The 20054-nt window shown below is 48.3% G+C and overlaps 1 protein-coding gene across 1 annotated transcript in view; it reads left to right on the top strand.

The window, feature by feature from the left end:
- The window catches only part of LOC119400535 (uncharacterized), a 116372-nt gene that overhangs the window by 55237 nt on the left and 41081 nt on the right, over positions 1–20054 (top strand). Inside the window, exon 3 of the mRNA XM_049417593.1 lies at positions 15481–15598. Coding sequence (XP_049273550.1) covers positions 15481–15598 — 118 coding nt within the window. The remainder of the gene's footprint in view (positions 1–15480; positions 15599–20054) is intronic.

The following is a 20054-nucleotide window of genomic DNA, read 5'->3' as shown; positions in this document are numbered from 1 at the left end:
ACTTGCCCTAAGACTACTTGAGGGCCATATTTCGATGAAAATCCTGCAAAAATATCTTCCTATACTTTATTAATAATAAAAGCCTTCGTGTTACCATCTTCAACTGCGTACTTACCCTGATTTTCTTCCATCAAGCAACGAAATTTATGGACTAGAGTTGGTTACAATAATGTACAGGTGGCTCGAGCATTACCATTGTATGGGAATATTAAGACCGTTGCGGTCTTAATATTTCAATGAATTTATCATTCGCAGAAACGGGTTGAGATGGTGGGAATGAGGGAGTTATGAATCTACAAGAAGCACGTTCATGTTCCGCATTAAATAGTTTATTCACATCACCTAGAATAAGTAATATCCATTCGGGCAATCAAATTTTGCACACTGCAGATTCACAACTCCTTCCACTCAGTGTCTGCGCACCGCGCTACGTACAGGGAATTTCCTTGGTCCGATTTCATGTGTTTGCACATGTGGGTTGCCTGAATACCTTGAACCCGTCTGGCAAGTTTCCATTCCTCCTTCTTCAGTTCTCTGAAGGCTTCCACTTCACTCTCGCTTTTTTGGTTTAATAATGACGATAGACCCAGCTTGTGTCTTTTTGACCGTTTTGAGTCACAGAAAAGCTGAGCTTAAATTTTCAGAGCTCCTCTTTCTGTATCCATACTACGGCACATTGAGGCAGCAGGCACGCGAGAGCGCGTACAACAAGACCAGAGCGTAATTGAATGCCACCCGCAAGAGAGGGAAACAAAGTACGTATAACAGCCAAGCACTCCGAGAACATGTGACGGAGAACACGTGACCGTCGTGAAATGCGAGACGCACCGCGGTGCGCCTGCAGCGGTCGGACCCAGACAGGAGAGAGCGTTCCCCTCACCCCTGAAAAGCAGTTTTTTGGGTGTCATTATTAAAACCAAAAAAGGCGAGAGTGAAGTGGAAGCCTTCAGAGAACTGAAGAAGGAGGAATGGAAACTTGCCAGACGGGTTCAAGGTATTCAGGCAACCCACATGTGCAAACACATGAAATCGGACCAAGGGAATTTCCTGTACGTAGCGCGGTGCGCAGACACAGAGTGGAAGGAGTTGTGAATCTGCAGTGTGCAAAATTTGATTGCCCGAATGGATATTACTCATTCTAGGTGACGTGAATAAACTATTTAATGCGGAACATGAACGTGCTTCTTGTAGATTCATAACTCCCTCATTCCCACCATCTCAACCCGTTTCTGCGAATGATAAATTCATTGAAATATTAAGACCGCAACGGTCTTAATATTCCCATACAATGGTAATGCTCGAGCCACCTGTACATTATTGTAACCAACTCTAGTCCATAAATTTCGTTGCTTGATGGAAGAAAATCAGGGTAAGTACGCAGTTGAAGATGGTAACACGAAGGCTTTTATTATTAATAAAGTATAGGAAGATATTTTTGCAGGATTTTCATCGAAATATGGCCCTCAAGTAGTCTTAGGGCAAGTTATAATCATATTCCTTAAAGAAACAAACGCGAACCTCACATTTCGGGCCCCCTTTCTCTACCACCCAGCAGCGAGCAATTGGGTCTAGGCACACTAACGCAACAATAACATTTTCCCGTACTGTTAGGGAAATACTAGTTAAATCTCTTTTGCGTTAGACAGGTGGTATGATGTGAACTAAAATGGTTGACGTGCAGAAAAATTTGCACTCTACACCACGAGCTCTCATTTGTACGCGCTCTCGGGCGCCGGCTGCCTGATGTACTGACAGGGGAGCTCTGAAAATTCAAGCTCAGCTTTTCTGTGACTCAAAGCGGTCAAAAAGACACAAGCTGGGTCAATCGTCATTATTAAAACCAGAAAAGCGAGCTACGAACTAAATATGTCTATTAAATTTATTTTATTATAAGAACGCCACACATTGATGTTAAGACCATACATGGGTATTAAAATAAGCTCAATTTTCTCACTTCAAACAAAATAATGCAACATATTTTTGCAGCACAATATTTAGCAGTCATGGCCGGGTATAGTCCATCATTTTCATAAAAATCGGTGATGATTATTTTTTTTAAAACGACCCTAAAATGTTGCAATTTTCGCTAGTTTTGGAATTATGGCATTTTTGGGATTTTATAACGAAATAAATATGCAGTGTAGTCGCATAACGTTTTGCTTAATTTGCGAAAAACCTTTCGTAGACTTGCGAGAAATATTTTCAGCTTCAGCGCTTTAGCGAAAACTGCGAAAAAAGACCCTTGAATTTGGGGTCAGCCAGAGGCAGCCGCTCAAAAATCAAAGTTTGGCAATTTTTCAAAAATGTACTGTCAGTCACACAAATTTAAATTTCCGTAGGCCGATCGTACTATTGCTGAAGATTTACGAAAAATTAACACTGATGTCCACAATGCGTTAAGTTTTTAGTGATAGGCCTCCAAAGTTGTGAAATCTGAAAGTTGCAGAATTGCCTTTTTCCACCTGTCGTGAAACGCGAATTTTTTCCTAGAAATCCGTGATAATTTCCGCAAAACGAAGGTTCATTCCTTTCTATAGAGACATTTGCCCAGCTCATATAAAAATTTCGTGCAAAACAAAAAATAGTCGGGACCCCCCTTGGTCTGTCCTTATCTGAACACACCCATAAAACGCGAACAGTGACCATCGGCGGCGTCGGCGGAATTAACGCGAGTCATGCAAAAAATCATGATCGCGTGATGACGTCACCACGTGACGTCGCCGCGACGACACAGATCGCCATCATGTGGCACATCCGTAACGCCATTATGACGTCACATAACGTGACGTCACATGATGACGTCAACGCACGACAATGTCGATTGGTCAAAGGTGGGCCGGGCCGATCACGGAGGTCGTGCAAAAACAGGTGAAGTGCAGAAAGTTTTCGGGGGTGGGTGGATCGATTTCACTGACAGAAGGAAAAGATGGCTTTCGGCTTGTAGCCATCTTAGGAGAATTTAAGAGGCACTGTGAGCTTTTATTTGAAAAAGATATCTTTCTGGGACTCTTTCTTTCATATTCTGTAACAGTTCTGACCAAAGTTAATTATATGCCGTATGGACGCACATATTGCCAGCATTGGTGCACTACCCGCCAATTAATGCTGGCTAATGCACTCTAGTGCTGGCCTATGATGGCTACATGTGGCAAATAAAGGCTATAGTGTTTCGGGAGAGTCTGTTTGCACCTAAACAGCTCGGGCTCACGTGATCCGAGCCGAAGTTCATGTTTGATGAAACAGTGCGTTAATAAACGATTGAATAGAAAAGAAGTCGCAGGACAAGCGCTTGTCCTGTGCACTCCTTTTCGCGTCCTTCAATTAGTAACGCGCTGATTCATCAAAAATGAACTTTAACAAACACATCAAACTTACCCTCTTCCTGAGCAGAGATGTCGTGACGTCATAGCAACGCCGTACAATTTTAACCCTTTGAGACGCTATGTACACATTTGTGTACACCACTTGTTTTTGCCATTTGAATTAAACGACCAGGGGCTAAGGGAGAGCAAGATGCATTGAGATTCGGATGAAATGAACCTCCTGCATAATAAATTTGTCTTCATTTAACTTCATTTTGCTGAAGACACTACCCTGTTCGACGAGTCGTTCGACGTGCCCCTTCCCGCGAGCCACGTCTAAAAGTATTTTTCTTTGCTCCAAATGGAGATACCCGAAAACGAATTTGCGCTATATTTCTGGCGTAAGATTTCATTCTATTAATGCAAAAACGGAGCACGAATAACTTCGCAGGTTCGGTCCCTGCAGGTTCGGTCCCTGCCCGCGGCAACTTATCTTTTCGTCCACTTTTCTTTCTTCGCAGTTACCTTACATTTACTATACCTATAACATCCCCTATACTTACCTTGGCATTATTGTCTGTTAGTGCTCATTAATATTGTGTATAACAAAGGAAAAACGAGCCCTTAAGATTTCCACTTCTTTCCTTCATTCATAGCGAGGGTCTCGTTCTGGCAGACTTGATGCTTTCAGGTGGTATGCGAGGGATTATTGGTCAGCTGCCAGCTCGTAATAAGTCCACGTGCTACGTGACGCCAACAGGCAGAAAAAGAGTGTTCCACAATAGCCGTCATGGCTACTGGCGGCGCTCACTGACGCTCCCACGTTTAAATACACATATAAACCCCATAAAGTGGACGGGGGGATGGCCGCCGCGGTAGCTCAGTTGGTAGAGCATCGGACGCGTTATTCGAAGGTCGCAGGTTCGGTCCCTGCCCGCGGCAAGTTATCTTTTCGTCCACTTTTCTTTCTTCGCATTTACCTTACATTTACTATTTATAACATCCCCTATACTTTCCTTGGCATTATTGTCTGTTAGTGCTCATTAATATTGTGTATAACAAAGAAAAACGAGCCCTTAAATTTAACACTTCTTTCTTTCATTCACAATAAAAAGATATTTAATTACAATTGAATTAAAATTAATTACTATAGCACACAAATTAAAGAGTTATGACGTTACTGCTGCAATAGAATATCGAGCGCCTTGAAATAACGTTGTATCGATTTGACGCATTTACAGGCAGTTCTTCATAGGTGGCGTCCGAAAGGGTTGATGAGCGACAACGTTCTGCTTCGTGAGTGTAGAGTGGCAGCAAATTAAAAAAGAAAAAAAAACGCCTTTAGCGCAAACCTAGAACACTGCAGGTAACTGACCTTTTATAGATTAGTTAATTGGCCATACGAGCTGGTTGGTCGATACAATCGTGAGACGCACCCCCGGCGAAAACGAACGCGACACAACAAAAATATGAAGCGGACCCGAGAAATGCTTGACTACAACCAACATTCAGTAGACAGAAATGTACGAAAAGCAGAAACCATAGGAACCACCACTCATTCAACGCCGCTGGTGTGCGAATTCTGGCAGACTCGAAGGTCGCGCGATCCAATCCCGGCCGCGGCGGCCGCATTACGGTGGAGGCAAAATGCTAGAGGTCCGTAAGCTTAGATTTAGGTGCACGTTAAATAACCCTGGGTTGTCGAACTTTACCCTCCACTACTGTGTCTCTCATAATCATATCGTGGTTTTGGGACGTAAGGTCCCAAAAGTTATCAAATTCTAGCAGGTATACCGACCAACGCCTGCGGTGTGCGTGTACTGCGTTCGTCCTCTTCAACTGTGTTTGTAGATATTTGATTGATTGATTGATTGATTGATTGATTGATTGATTGATTGATTGATTGATTGATTGATTGATTGATTGATTGATTGATCGATCGATCGATCGATCGATCGACGTTCGTTGCATTAGTCACGTGGTCCTTATTGAATTTTGCGGTTTTTCTTGAAAAAAATGGTATAAGTGAGACTTTTTTTATCGCAAATAGTGCAGTGGGGGTTTGTGAAGACGCTCTCGAACTTTGAAAGTCCAATTTCTTGCCTAAAGTCAATATTTGGTAATTTGGTTAAATAATCCGAATTGACAACTAAGTAATTACAAAACAAAAAAATTGTCTGTCGTGCGCAAGGTGACTGTCAACAATTTGCAACTGATTTCACTCGCCTGCCTCTAATATTGTATTTTTTAACCCTTGGCTAAAGATAGCTGAGACACATGGCATAATATTAATGCAATGACATCCGGAACGTTTCAGTAGCTTCACGGTGACTAACCGATTGACAGCTAAATCGATTAATAGATGTACCGATCGACAAGTAGAGAGAGAAAGAGAGAAACCCGTTCCCTTTCCCATTACACCGCTCGTTGCGCGCCGTCTCACTTTCAGGCGAGACACGAAAAGCGCTGAATGCCGACACCATGCCTGTCCCACGTCAAAGAATGGAACAGCACGGACCCGCCATTGCAATGGCACAAAAGGACGCCACGGTAATCCTACGCGAGTGGCGACAAAAAAAAAGACCCAACAAAAAAATGCGTCGGTCGAACTGCGCCTATTTCCGCTGCAACCCAATACGACGTCCCCTGAATTGTGCCCCGTCCCATGGCTGCATGCAGGTCTTTGTGCAGCGGGGTATGCAGGTTGGGATCCCTTCGACTCCGACCGCAACCGTGGTTCGGTTTCGGGGTCGTCACGGCGCGTGGGTTCGTTGGGCGTCCTGTAAAATGGCAAGACGATCCAGGCACGGCGAGAGAGATACACAGTTACCTGACTGCGTTCATCTTCTCGCAAATCCTGATATTTTTCGATTTGAGCTTTATGCTATTGCGTCCACTTTTAGGTTGTTGACTGTCTGTCCGCTGGTCGAACACCCGACAGCTCCAAAAAAAAAAAAAAAAGAAACATATTGTCACGGGGATGACGAATACACGAGAGAGACAGCAGCAAGTATATTTACAATATTTACAAGCAACTGTGCCACCGAATGGCTGCCAGCATCTCGCGCGGCATACCCGCTTCTTCCTCGTCTCTTCGTCTCCAACGGCGTGCTCATCCACAATGCCTCGTAACATCACCCCCGGCGGACGGAGCGCCGTCACGGCGCCTCCTAAGTCATTCAGCACTGGGAGTGTAGTAGCGTTTGAGGCGCGACACATGAACGACATCAGTAGGTGGTGTAGGAGAAGACGAGAGCGGATGGACGGGAGTGATGAGGTAGTCAACATCAGTGACCTTGCGGAGAACTTTGTAGGGCCCTGTGTATCGAGGGAGAAGCTTCTCGCACAAGCCTTCGCGTCGATACGGCGTCCAGAGTAGGACAAGAGATTCGGGCGGGTAGTCGACGTCGCGGGTGCCGGTTATCGTAGCGTGCTTTTTGCGAGACCTGGGAATCACAGAGCCTGGCGGGGGCGACTCGGCGAGCCTCGCGGGCGCGAGAAGCGACGTCCTGAGCATACACGCTTGGTACGATGGTATCAGAAGGGAGGAGCGTTTCGAAGGGCAACGTAGGATGGCGGCCGTACAGAAGAAAGAACGGCGAATAGCCGGCGGTGTCATGCCTCGACGAATTATAGGCAAAAGTAACATAGGGTAGGGTTGCGTCCCAATCACGGTGGTCGGCAGAGACGTACATTGACAACATATCCGTGAGAGTACGGTTGAGGCGCTCGGTAAGACCGTTAGTCTGCGGATGGTAGGCTGTAGTAAGTTGATGTTCGGTAGAGCAGCTACGGAGTATTTCGTCGATGACTCTTGCGAGGAAGCAGCGGCCCCGATCCGTAAGAAGCTGGCGCGGAGCACCGTGTCGAAGAATGACGTCATTGAGCAGAAAGTCCGCGACGTCTGTAGCGCAGCTAGTTGGCAAGGCCCGTGTTATGGCATACCTGGTCGCATAGTCAGTTGCGACAGCAATCCATTTGTTACCTGACACGGACGTAGGAAAAGGTCCGAGCAAGTCGAGACCGACGCGGAAGAATGGTTCGGATGGAATGTCAATAGGTTTAAGCAGGCCGGCCTGAGGAAGAGCAGGACGTTTGCGCCGCTGACAGTGCTCGCAAGCAGCGACATATCGTCGCACAGAACGATAAAGGCCAGGCCAAAAGAACCGCTGCCGCACGCGGTCATAGGTGCGTGAAACGCCCAGGTGTCCCGCAGTCGGAGCATCATGGAGATGTTGAAGAATGGTTGCACGCAGGTGTCGGGGAATAACTAACAAAAGTTCTGGACCATCAGGCTTCATGCTGCGGCGATACAGAATGTCATTGCGTAGGACATACTGTCGGAGAGAAGGGTCGGAACGTCCCGAGGAGACTTGGTGGATGACCATCTTGAGGGTTGCATCCCGACGCTGTTCTGCGCCGATGTCGCACAAATCAGATATGGCGAGTACACAAGAATCATTGTCATGGTCAGCGAGGCTAGCAGGGTCCACCGGATGACGCGAGAGACAATCGGCGTCTTGGTGCAGCCTGCCCGATTTGTAAATTACGTCGAAGGCATACTCCTGGAGACGTAGAGCCCAGCGACCAAGGCGACCAGTTGGGTCCTTGAGTGATGACAGCCAACAGAGAGCGTGGTGGTCGGTAATAACTGAGAACTCACGGCCATACAAGTAGGGCGAAATTTTGCGACAGCCCAGACCAACGCAAGACATTCGCGCTCCGTGATCGAATAGTTCCGCTCAGATGTGGAGAGAAGGCGGCTGGCGTATGCAATCACACGTGTTTGGCCCCCCTGGTGTTGGGCGAGGACGGCGCCGATTCCATGCCCACTGGCATCTGTGCGAACCTCCGTAGTCGCGGACGGGTCAAAGTGGGCCAGTATTGGTGGTGAAGTGAGCAAGTTGATCAGCGTCGAGAATGCAGCCGCCTGGTCCTGGCCCCACGAGAAGGGGACGTCTTTCTTTAGAAGGTCAGTGAGCGGTCGGGCAATGGTGGCGAAATTGCGTATAAAGCGTCGGAAGTATGAGCATAAGCCAACAAAGCTCCGGACATCTTTAGTAGAAGAAGGCAGAGGGAAGTGCGTGACGGCGCTAATCTTGTCAGGGTCAGGTTGTACACCAGTAGCACTTACAAGATGACCAAGCACAGTGATTTGTTGCCGGCCGAAATTGCACTTTTTGGAGTTCAGCTGGAGTCCCGCTCGACGAAAAACAGCAAGAATGGTCGACAAACGAGTTAGATGACTCTCAAACGTTGGGGAAAAGACAATGACATCGTCGAGGTAGCAGAGACAGATTGACCATTTATAGCCACGGAGGAGAGAGTCCATCATGCGTTCGAACGTCGCCGGGGCGTTGCACAGCCCAAAAGGCATAACCTTGAACTGATAGAGGCCGTCCGGTGTGACGAAGGCAGTTTTTTCTCGTCTAACTCGTCGACAGAAATTTGCCAATAGCCCGAACGCAGATCTATAGATGAGAAGTATTGCGTGCCATGGAGACAGTCAAGGGCGTCTTCAATTCGTGGCAGCGGGTATACGTCTTTGCGGGTTATCTTGTTCAAGGCACGATAGTCGACGCAAAATCTCCAGCTGCCATCCTTCTTTTTGACCAAGACGACAGGTGACGCCCATGGACTTGAGGAGGCCTCAATGACGCCTTTTGAGAGCATCTTATCGACTTCTCGTTGTATGACCTGGCGTTCGGAATGGGATACACGATATGGCCGCCGTCTGACAGGACTAGCATCGCCGGTATGTATTTGATGCCGTACGAATGACGTTTGACCTAAAGGGCGCTCATCGAAATCGAAGATATCCTTATAGGTCGTTAAAACATGGCGAAGTTGCGCTGCTTGACGCGGTAGAAGATCAGGCGCAATCATTTTCGCGATTTCGTCGGGGGGTGCGCTTGCTGAGCTGGCTGCAACACCGGACGAGCACTCTCCTGCGTCTAATGCCACGATGTTACACGCATCAAGTGCTGATATGTTGGCCAACGAAATGCCTTGCGGGAGAACTTGGGTCGAGTTACTGAAGTTGAGGAGAGGGAGCTGTACGTAGTTGTCGACAACATTCACGAGGGTATGCGGCACAGCAACATTCCGGGCCAACAGCACGTCAACTAATGGGGACACTATGTAGTCGCCGTCGGGAAGAGGTGGTGATGTCGTCAAGGCCACACACGTGGCGGCTTGCGGTGACAGCCGAACATAATCCACAGAGCACAAGTGGTTTGGCGGTGAAGCTGCGCCGTCAGCAAGCCGAGGCAGTTCAAGTTGAAGAACGCCAGTTGCACAGTCAATGAGGGCGGCGTGAGTAGACAAGAAATCCAATCCGAGAATGAGGTCATTTGGGCATTGCTCAAGAACAGCAAACAAAACAGATGTGTGGTGATTGGCGATCGTGATGCGTGCTGTGCACATTCCTATAACGGCAGGACTTCTTCCGTCGGCGACACGAATCATATCAGGAGCAGCCGGAGTAAGCACTTTCTTCAGGCGGCGACGAAGTCGAGCACTCATCACGGAAATATGCGCCCCAGTATCAACAAGTGCGGAAACAGCCAGGCCGTCAACGTCAACGTCGATCAAATTTCGTCGTGTCGGCAGTACAAGAAGAGGATTTGAGGTGGAATTAGAAGATGCAGCATCACCTCTAAGAGCTGCATCTCTTAGTTTCCCTGTCGAAGATTGAGCGGCGAGGTCGGACGTCGTCGTAGAGGAGACGGAGACGACGGGCGACGCGCTGGCGGCAAACGGGACTGGTGACCTCGGGGCGACGGCGAGCGGCTGTGCGGCGTAGCAGTGGCATCGGCGTTGTATGGCTCGAAAGGCTGGGAACGGCGGTAGTTATCGTGGTACGGAACGGCGGTAGCTGTCGGCGGGGCTAGCAGTGGCATACCGGGTTCTTAAAGGCGAAGACCAACGGTTGTTGCAATGTCGTGCGACGTGACCTATACGGCTGCCTTTCGACCCATGGGCTTTCCAAACAAGTCGCACAGTTTTCGCTTAAATGTGTCCCAACTTCCGATCTCCTCCTCATGGTTCTCGTACCATACCTTTGCCGTGCCTTTCAGGTAGAAGAGCACGTTGGCCAGCATGAGAGTCGGGTCATAACGATTGAGAGCACTGGTACGCTCATAGTCAGCAATCCAATCTTCGACGTCGACTTCATCCGTACCGCAGAACGTCCCAGGGTTTTTCGGATGCGTCAACACGTACGTTGGCGGCGTTGTGGCCGGTGCAGGCGTTGCCGGGGCAGGTGCACGCGTTGTCGTGGCCGATGCAGGAGTAGTCATAGCATCGGTCTCGTCTTCCATCCTGGAAACTCCGAGTCGACGACCACTGCGGAGCTCCGTTGTACAGCGGTTCTTCTACCCCGCACCTCCACCAAATTGTCACGGGGATGACGAATACACGAGAGAGACAGCAGCAAGTATATTTACAATATTTACAAGCAACTGTGCCACCGAATGGCTGCCAGCATCTCGCGCGGCATACCCGCTTCTTCCTCGTCTCTTCGTCTCCAACGGCGTGCTCATCCACAATGCCTCGTAACAATATCTTAACGCCCGCGCGGTTTCAATGTTTGCCCATCTGGGGAGCTATTCTGGAATTGTCCATCGAATGGACAGTTCGCCCTGACGTCATCAGAGCGCGTTCAGTTGCTTCAAAAAGCTGCTAGCCATGAAGCAATCGCGCAGGTGCGTTAAAGGGGAGACCGCGTTAAACCTAATTCGATGTCTAACGCGATCACAGAATCAGAGTTAATGCACGGCGTCCGAGATTGGCGCGGTCAAGAACGAACCTCAGGAGGCTTCGTTCGCCGCACTGAAGTTCCTCTAATTTGTGTCGAGAGTTGTGAAAGCTTCTGTCACCTCAAAATGACGTTTCGGAAGAAAAACCGGAAACAGGGGGCGCGCTGCTCGTCAAGCTCCGGCCAATCAGCGGCGGCCGCAATGGACAGTCCACTAAAGGAACAGTTCGAGAATAGCTCCCCTGAGCTACATCAATAGATAGGCTGGTTGTTGACTCTTTCCTCTGCGCAACTACGCAGTAAAATAAGTCAAATACTAGGGTCGCCTCCACATTCTTCCTTTCGAGTATTGAAACAAAAGTACATCATGACGGCGGTGCTTCTTCCTTTCGACTTTCATTCTATAATTATCAATTCTCAGTGCACGAAATAAATGTCAGTAAACACGATGACAATGTTAAAAAAAAGGACGAAAAAAACAAGAGGAAAACACAGAGACTACACCGGAGGAACAGCAATCGACGACATCTTTAATTTCTAAATTTCGTTCCCTCTCACTCCGCAGCTTACAATGGCCACACGATGATAAAAATGAAGCACACGGCGCAGCGAGTGTAACCCGAACACGTCGTTAACTCCACCGCCCGTTCTCCTTCTGCAGTGGATTGCAGCCCGTCTATTGTGCGGTGCGACCTCAATCCTCTCGTGCAAATCTAACAAAAGCCTTACAAAAGAGAAAGAACGAGTCGCAAAACAAAAAGGCCGCAGCCTCGCCAGCGCGCAAAGCTGACAAATCGTGAGACGTGACTTCCTAAATCGCTACGTGCATTATGAACACTTCTCTCTCTCTCTCTCTCTCTCTCTCTCTCTCTCTCTCAAAATTCGAAATCGAAAGGACTCGTGCACACGTACGATGCGGCGAGCTTCGCGTCACTGCCTGTCTCTTCCGCAAAATAAATATGAACACCATTGGCGTGGCCAGGTGGGGGGGGGGGGGGGGGGGGGGGGGAGGGGGCTGGGTAGCACTCCCTGCCTCGAATATATGCAGTATGTTTTTTACTTTATTTACAGAATACTGCAGGCTCAAAAAAAAAGGGGGGGGTGCAAGGTGGAGGGGCAAAAGTACATGCTCAAGAGGTGTTGAGAGCCTCTTTAAGCAGTCGTTCAAATTGCGTGTGTATATATGCACGCACACATGCGAACGCACGCACGAACATACGAAAATGGTAGCTAAGCCATTCCCCCCACCCCTCCGCCCGTCCCTGCTTCCCAGAAAAATATTTCTGGCTAAGCCACTGATGAACACGTAAATCACTTCGACGCGCGTTTCCATGTCCTAAAGAGCGCAGTAGCGGAACTTACGGTCTACGTCACATGCGGGAGGGTCACGTGACCTTAAGAAATGTCACTATGACGTCAATTTTACAGCGGCCCGTCGCTGTCGACTCTGGTGCTGGCAGTGGTGACTCTGGCAATATACCTATATTAAGGCGAAAGACTTAGATGCTTCATCAAACGCGAAAATTGGCCGTCGGCGAACCGCGGCCTCGGTGACAACACGAGTGATACAAAAAATCATGACCACGTCATAACGTCACCATATCACGTCGTCATGACGTCACGTGACGTAACACCGCATGATGACGTCATCACATGACATCGTTGTTTGGTCCAAGCTGGGCCGATCACGGAGGCAGTGCAAAACCCGGTGAGGTGCCTCCGATCCTGGAGGCAGTGCAAAACCACGTTAGGTGCAGAAAGCTTTCGGAGGGGGGCAGGGAAGGATCAGTGCATGGACTGAGAAGAAAAAGATGGCTTTCGCCTTCGAGTCGTCTTAGGTGGATGGATAAGAGACCCTGTGAGGCTTGAGAACCGCGCAGCTCCGCAGCGCAGGTTATTGCTTGCCACCGACTGAACGATCCCGTCGACGGAACGGGGGATTTTTCGTCTACTTCAATTCATTTGAATTTGTCACAATTAGTACACTACAGTTAAAGACATAAATTAGCGTCATCTATGCTTCCCCTGGGCTAATTGTCCGTTCGGTTCATATGGTTGCGTCTCACAAATAAACGAGCCCCTGGAAAAAGCTCCCTGACTTTCGTTCATTATTGTGGAGTGGAGTTCAGAATCCGGAAGGTTGGGATTAAGGGGGGAGGAGGGGTATGTCGCACTCGACGTAATAAAATGTCTACGTGAGGAACATGTGCAGAGTCCTCTAACGCTGCACTGCTCTTTTCTTTGTAAAGAAGAGACCGACTTCAAAACCATGTACCGGCAGAAAAGGAAATGGTAAATCAAGGAAGTGAAAAGGGGAAGCAAAGAACGTTTTCCCGCAAGCAAAGTATTCTCTCTTCTTTTTCTTTTCTTTTTTTTGCGAGCGACTGCCTCGACCATAAAAGTGGCAACAATGCCGAAAGCCTCGGCTACATACAAAAAGAAGCAATAAGACGGGAGATTAACACCGAAGGCACATTTAAAACCCAGCAACAAACAAAAAAACTAGCGGTCAGAACTTTTACGATGAAAAGTGCCGGCTCCCTGTTTGGCAGGCAATTTTTCAGAACGGCCCACGCGTTAGCATGCTTTATTAAACCCTCCTTCCCCTCCCCCCTCCCCGGCTTTCTGTTTTCTGTTTCTTTTTTGGTAAACGTATCACGCCGTTATAGAACTGCGCAATGTATTAACGTTACTTGCGCCATGCGCGCATACGCTGCTCGTGGCAACCACTCCGTAACACTCCGTAATTTTTTATTTCAGCAAGAGAGAAAAAATGCGGGACATGCCCCCCCCCCCCCTCCCCCTCTTAGACAGTTTTGCGGACCATTAATTACTTTTGACCCAGATATTTTTTTTTCTTTCTCTCTTCGGTCGGGACGCGTCTCGGAGCAGCTGCTATAATTGCTACCAACGAAACGTTCGAGCGCCACGAGTAATTAAGAAAACGATGACAGCTCTTCGATTTGTCGTGGCATACACGCACGCGCCTCTCGCGTTCAATCCATTCCATCGAGCGCGCGATTCGAAATTGCTCGTTTTCATCAAACAACGTCGGGCAAGAATCGGAGACATAAGTACTGCACTTGAGAGTGTCCGGAAACCCTATACTTTACCGCAAATTATTATTTAAGAATGCTAATGACCACCTTGACCGCCGAGCGCGCAAATGACGCTATAGTCTGTCACGACTTAAGAACATTTGTAAGCTCGACGCATAGTCGTCACTTTCTCACCCAGATAAAGTTTGCATAGATGCCCCATCAAATTGCATTTGCTTAAAGGGGGCGTGACACCCAATTTTCAACAATAATATGCGTTATGTAGATTAATTCTAGTGCGTTCATAGACCCGCTGACATTTCAGCGCATTTGGTCGTGCATTAAGCATTTTTATACACGCGCGAGCGGCCCGAGAGAGTCTGAAAACACTGGCGCGCTCGCTAGCCGTGACGTAACAAGCTGCTTGCTGCGCGAGCGTCTGCATCCGGGCGAACGATTTTGTTCCTTGGTCAGCTGCGCGTGTATTCGAACCATTTCAGCTTTCTTCAGCCTGGCATAGAAATTGAACTATTTGCCGCGGCTGAAACTTTGGTAGAAGGTGACGGCTGCGCTGCATGCAGCACATGGCGTCAGACACATCGCGGCAAGATGGCGGTCGCCGGCGGTGGGCGGGGTTTGCAGCCGGCCAGTTCTAGAGATTATTTCGCACTTAAATATTCTTTTACGGTCCACTTTTCGTATACGTACAGGCATAATAGACCCTCTACTTCTATTTTTCGCTGAAAACCGCGAATTTTTGGGTGACCTTTAAGAACGCCAACGACCAGCTTGAGGGTAGTGCGCGTTGTTGTGCCAGAGCACCTGACCGAACGGGGAAGCGAACAAGCACCTGCACTTCGTTGGAAGTTCACGGCATCGCGGTCAGCGTTTGCCCTGCGACTATGGAGAAGGGCCCGCACCGGCGACCTGGAAGCAGGGATCAACACCTGCACCACGGCAGACCGAATAAAAGTACAAAAAGAGCGGCCACGAGCCGCGTCCGCACCTGCCACCTGGAAGCAGGGACTTAGCCCTGCATGCATTGTCTGAAATCCAGTCGTTTCAGCCGGCCACTTCGATTGACGCCTGTCGTTTCAGCCAGCCCCTTCGATTGACGTCCTTCGAAGCTACCCAGCTGCGGAGAGCAGCATTCCTGAGGACGATGGAAAGGCTGCTCCACACCTGGGACCAAAGAGCCACCCTGTCAACAATGGACTGGTCCCCTATTTAAGACCGGCCTGGTCCGTTGTTAGAGAGACGCCCCAGCCGACTTGGTCGTGCTGGCAGGCTCTGTACTGCGATATCTTGCTATGACCTGCTATACCTGCTATAAACGTTGTTAAGTTTGCATAAACGTTTGGCCTCTTTGTTCTGCCCACAGCGATAGTCCGACATCTCCGGCATCATCGGCTCGCCAGCCTCCCGGCTTTCCTCGACACGAAACCCCCATTCGTAACAGCGTAAGCGAGACCATGGTCGGTCACAACCTAAGGACAACTGTAAGCTCCGCCCGCAGCCACCCCAGAGAGAATTTGCATAAATCCCCTATCCAATTGCAAATGCTTTATTATGCGACGACAAGCGCCTCTCGAGTAGCTGGTTTCATTTATTGACTTCCATAAATCCCTTGTGTACACACACGTGTACAGAAGAGTGGTAAGTGGAGGTGGATGAGGGAGAAAAGCCCCACAAACACGGCTTGGGGGAACCTCAGCCCCTTTTCGTACAGTATGGTTGCACGGTAAAGCACGCTATACTCTCGGACAGCTTTTCACGTCAAGGATTTGGGGATATATGCGCGTAGCGCCATCTCCTACCGGTGGCAGCGGCGGCCGGCCGTAACTAAAGGGGAAATATATAATAACATCTGGGGTATAACGTCCCAAAACCACGATATGATTATGGGAGACGCCGTAGTGGAGGGCTCCGGAAAGTTCGACCACCTGGGGTTCTTTAACATGCACGTAAATCTAAGTACACGGGCCTCAAACATTTTCGTCTCCATCGAAAATGCAGCCGCCGCGGCCGGGATTGGATCCCGAGACCTTCGGGTCATGAAGGGAAAATAGGCGGGAAAAAATCATATCTGACGAGAAAAAAAAGCTAGTTACCAAAAACCACTCCCGGTTTTATACAGCAGAGACCCATTGGAACATTCTGGTAAAGTTGCAGTGTCGATCTACAAATCGTGTGGCTTCCCCGAGTGTTTCACATTTTATAATGCGGCCCCGTGTGTTTCTAATTGGCGGTGTTCAACTGTCCTGGGACGCCACACGCTTTGCAGTGCGATAATGCTATTTCAGCAAAACATTCCAGTGGGTCTCTTCTGTATAGGAGCGCGAGTCCTTTTTGGTAACTAGCTTTTTTCGTCAGAAATGATTTTTTGTCGCCTGTTTCCCATTAAGTTACGGAAGGACGCTGTTGCTGCCGCCGAGAGATGGCGCCACAGATGTCCCCAAATCCTGGGAATGCTTAATTGGCAATGAAGGAAGAGCTACGCGGGCGGAACATCTGCACATGTACTCCCACGCGAAGTAGTCTGATATGGCGCGCGTTTCGTATACAGCTGTAGACAGGTAGATAGATAATAATAATACCTGGGGCTTAACGTCCCAAAACCACGATATGATTATGAGAGAGGCTGTAGTGGAGGGCTCGAGGCTCGTGTACTTACATTTAGATGCACGCTAAGGAGCGCCAGACGGTCGAAATTTCCGGAGCCCTCCACTACGGCATCCCTCATAATAACATCGTGGTTTTGGGACGTAAAACTCCCAACAATTACTCTTATTAATATGTCTCATGCGAAGATGGCCTTGAACGCAATCACGGCAAGAGCACGAAGCGGTACAAGAGATATCACGTGACATCTCCAGCGTGGCTCGAGGCCATGACGGCAGGGGAAAAAACTAAGAGAGAGCGTAGTCACAATCTTGAAGCCAAGTAAAAAATTTCATGAACTATAAGCCCTGGTCACATGATAAGTAAGCGCTACTACTGGTCGGCATTGGTAACGATACGGCCATTAGTAATGGTGCTCTATACGAGCATCGTACCCCTTGGATAAGCGAGTTCTATAATACTTCTCGTTTATGCAAATAGTAAGAAAGATAGGCCGGCTAAAACAAGATAACTAAATAACTAACTAACCGAGTAACTAACTAGCTAACTACACGGCAGTCAATGTCTTCGATGCTGACCAGAACTGAACCGTTTATGCTCGAAACCGTTTAAGGCTGCAGCGTATTCAATCGGATCGTGGGAGCATGGTAGACGCGCACTGATTAATTAGTGGGCGCTGATTAATACGCGCCATTAATCATCTCCAAGAGAAGACGGTCGCTTGCAGAGATAGTCTCAATGGGCAACGCTCCAACCACACAGGCCGTGTACAGCTTACACACCCGACCGCACTTATACGTTACGGCATGCGCGCGCATCTCGTTAGGGGTAATGCACAATGCCAGCGTAACGCGTGCCTGTCGGCCGTGAAAAACGATCCACGCCCTTTTGTACAACCACCGATTAGGTGGCCGCTATTAGCGTGATTTAACCGGAGATGTGTGCCTCGTTCCGCGTACAATACGAGCTCTGTTTTTTCGTACATATTTTTCTTTTTCTTTAATCCAGTGTCGTAACCTATATGCCACGCGCGGGTACACGACGTGCAGTGTGTGCAAAACTTTCGCAATGCACGCCGTTTATTCTTCTGGTGCAGCAGCGTGATTGAACCCGAAAAGGCGTAGTAGTATATGAAACTTGCGCTCGCCATCACGTGAGCCCAGACGGCATGTTTGATGTCACACCACCGCCGAACAATTTTACGTCCCAGAACCACGATATGATTATGAGGGACGCCGTAGTGGAGGGCTCCGGAAATTTCGACCATCTGGTGTTCTTTAACATGCACTGACATCGCACTATACACGGGCCTGTACAATTTCGCCTCCAGGCCGCACAATCTGAATGAAAGGGAAAGCCTCTGCCTGACGTTGCACAAGTGTCTGTATTTTTCCAGTGTCACAGGTTAGCCCGTGTCACTGGGACGCCGGTGACCTGCGTCGTGCCTTGGAGATTCTCACTTATTTTGGCCGCAGCACTACTGTCACAGCCAGGGCAGACAGCAACGAAACGCTCTATCGATTACGTCAAAAGTGACGTCTCTGCCCATGTCACGTGACTCTCCCGCATGTGACGGCGACCGGAAGACCAAGGAAACGAGCGGCGCAGCCTGCAGAATCTTCTCACAGCTTGGGAAACACGTCCATCCGTCCGAAGATACAAATATGTCGTGCAAGTATCAAATTACAGTGTATGCTAAGCTAATTGGTTTACGTAAATCTTAACAGTCGTGATCGTGTGCTTAACGTTCTGTGTAATTACCCGTGTTATGTGCGCATTGCCAATAATAGATCCAGCAGACAAGTAAGAAGTTCAGAGGAAGATGGAGGCTTCAAACGATGAAAAATCGGTGAACGAATGCCGCTTGCGCCAGTTTAGATGGACGGATGTCCGTCCCACAGAGAAGTTCGCGTGCTGCTTTCAAAGCAGCTTCACTTTCCCATCGCACGATCACGCGATTCTCCCGAGAAAATCCGAGACCTCACGAGAACGCGAACGTGAAAGGGCAACAGCGTAGACGGAAACCGTACACGTCAGCTGAACTTTAAGACCTACATTAAAAGGAAGTGCTGACCAATAGAAGAGGCCTTTTCTGTTTACTTTTTGCTTTTCACCCAGTTCTGTCACGAAGGAGCACAATGACGAAGCAGAAAAAGTTCATCCGCAATTTCCGCTGTCACTCCGCACGAGAGCTTATTTTCAAACTTAGCCAGCCATACTGGCTTCGTGACTGTTGCCAGGCTCTTAATTGGCTATTCCGCCAACGTGATCACGTGTCTCGCCAGTAGAAACAAGGACTCCTCAAGTCTAATCAATCAAATGAATTTTTATTTCTAAACTATAAATATGGGAGGGACGAATAAAAAATCCGCAAAAGCAGCAGCTTGACGAGGATCATTGACAAGGATCTGACAAGGACCAGATCCTGGACAAGCATCTTGACAAGAACCTGGTTATGATCCGAGTCGTAATCACTCATTGGCCTCCTTTCTACATCATTTCTCCTTATATTTATCTCATCACAATCGTCTTATCCTTTTGTTAGCCCTTAAAACGAACGCCAACTATGAGACTATAATTGTGCTCGGCTGCTGACCCGAAAGACGCGGGTTCGATACCGGCCGCGGCGGTCCCATTTCGACGGAGGCGAAATGCTAGAGGCCCGTGTCTGGTGCGACATTAGTGCGCATTAAAGAACCCCAGGTTGCCCAAATTGTCCAGAACTCACAGTGCGGAGTCTCTCATAACCGGAGTCGCATAGGGACGTTAAACACTATAAATCAAACCAAACCAACCACGATACCATAACTTAGAGCAGGCTCTCTCGGCATTTATTTCACAATAATGTATCCAGCATCTCGTGTTACTGCACTGGTTGTTACTTCAGTTTGTTAAAAGAGTCCACGTACCTATAACCTTTATTTATATATTTCACTGTACTGACCCTCTTCTACACAATGCCTTACGAGGGCAACCTGTAAGGTGTGTCGAAATAAAACAAAATCTACTTCATGTCAATATCTGTAAAACTACGAAGCGCTACTGCTATTTTATTCTCAATAAACAAGCTTTCCTGAAACACGAAGATGCAATGAGCTCAAAAAAAAAAAAAAAGGGAACATCTATATAATCTTTTAGATTACAATTCTCAGGATTAAGTAAGAACGAGTGACAACCTCACACCTGATCCGGGAGCAGTGAAAAAGTTTCTAAACCTGACATGAGACAAATCCTGTTACGCCAACGGGTCGATACAAAGTATCGCAGATGACAGGTACTTGTTTGCTTCGAGTGACACCGAGTTGAGAAGACGCCGGGATAAATCAGATTTCT

The sequence above is a fragment of the Rhipicephalus sanguineus genome, chromosome 7, assembly GCF_013339695.2.
Source record: "Rhipicephalus sanguineus isolate Rsan-2018 chromosome 7, BIME_Rsan_1.4, whole genome shotgun sequence".
NCBI lineage: Eukaryota > Metazoa > Arthropoda > Arachnida > Ixodida > Ixodidae > Rhipicephalus > Rhipicephalus sanguineus.
This window is presented reverse-complemented; position numbering and strand designations above follow the sequence as displayed.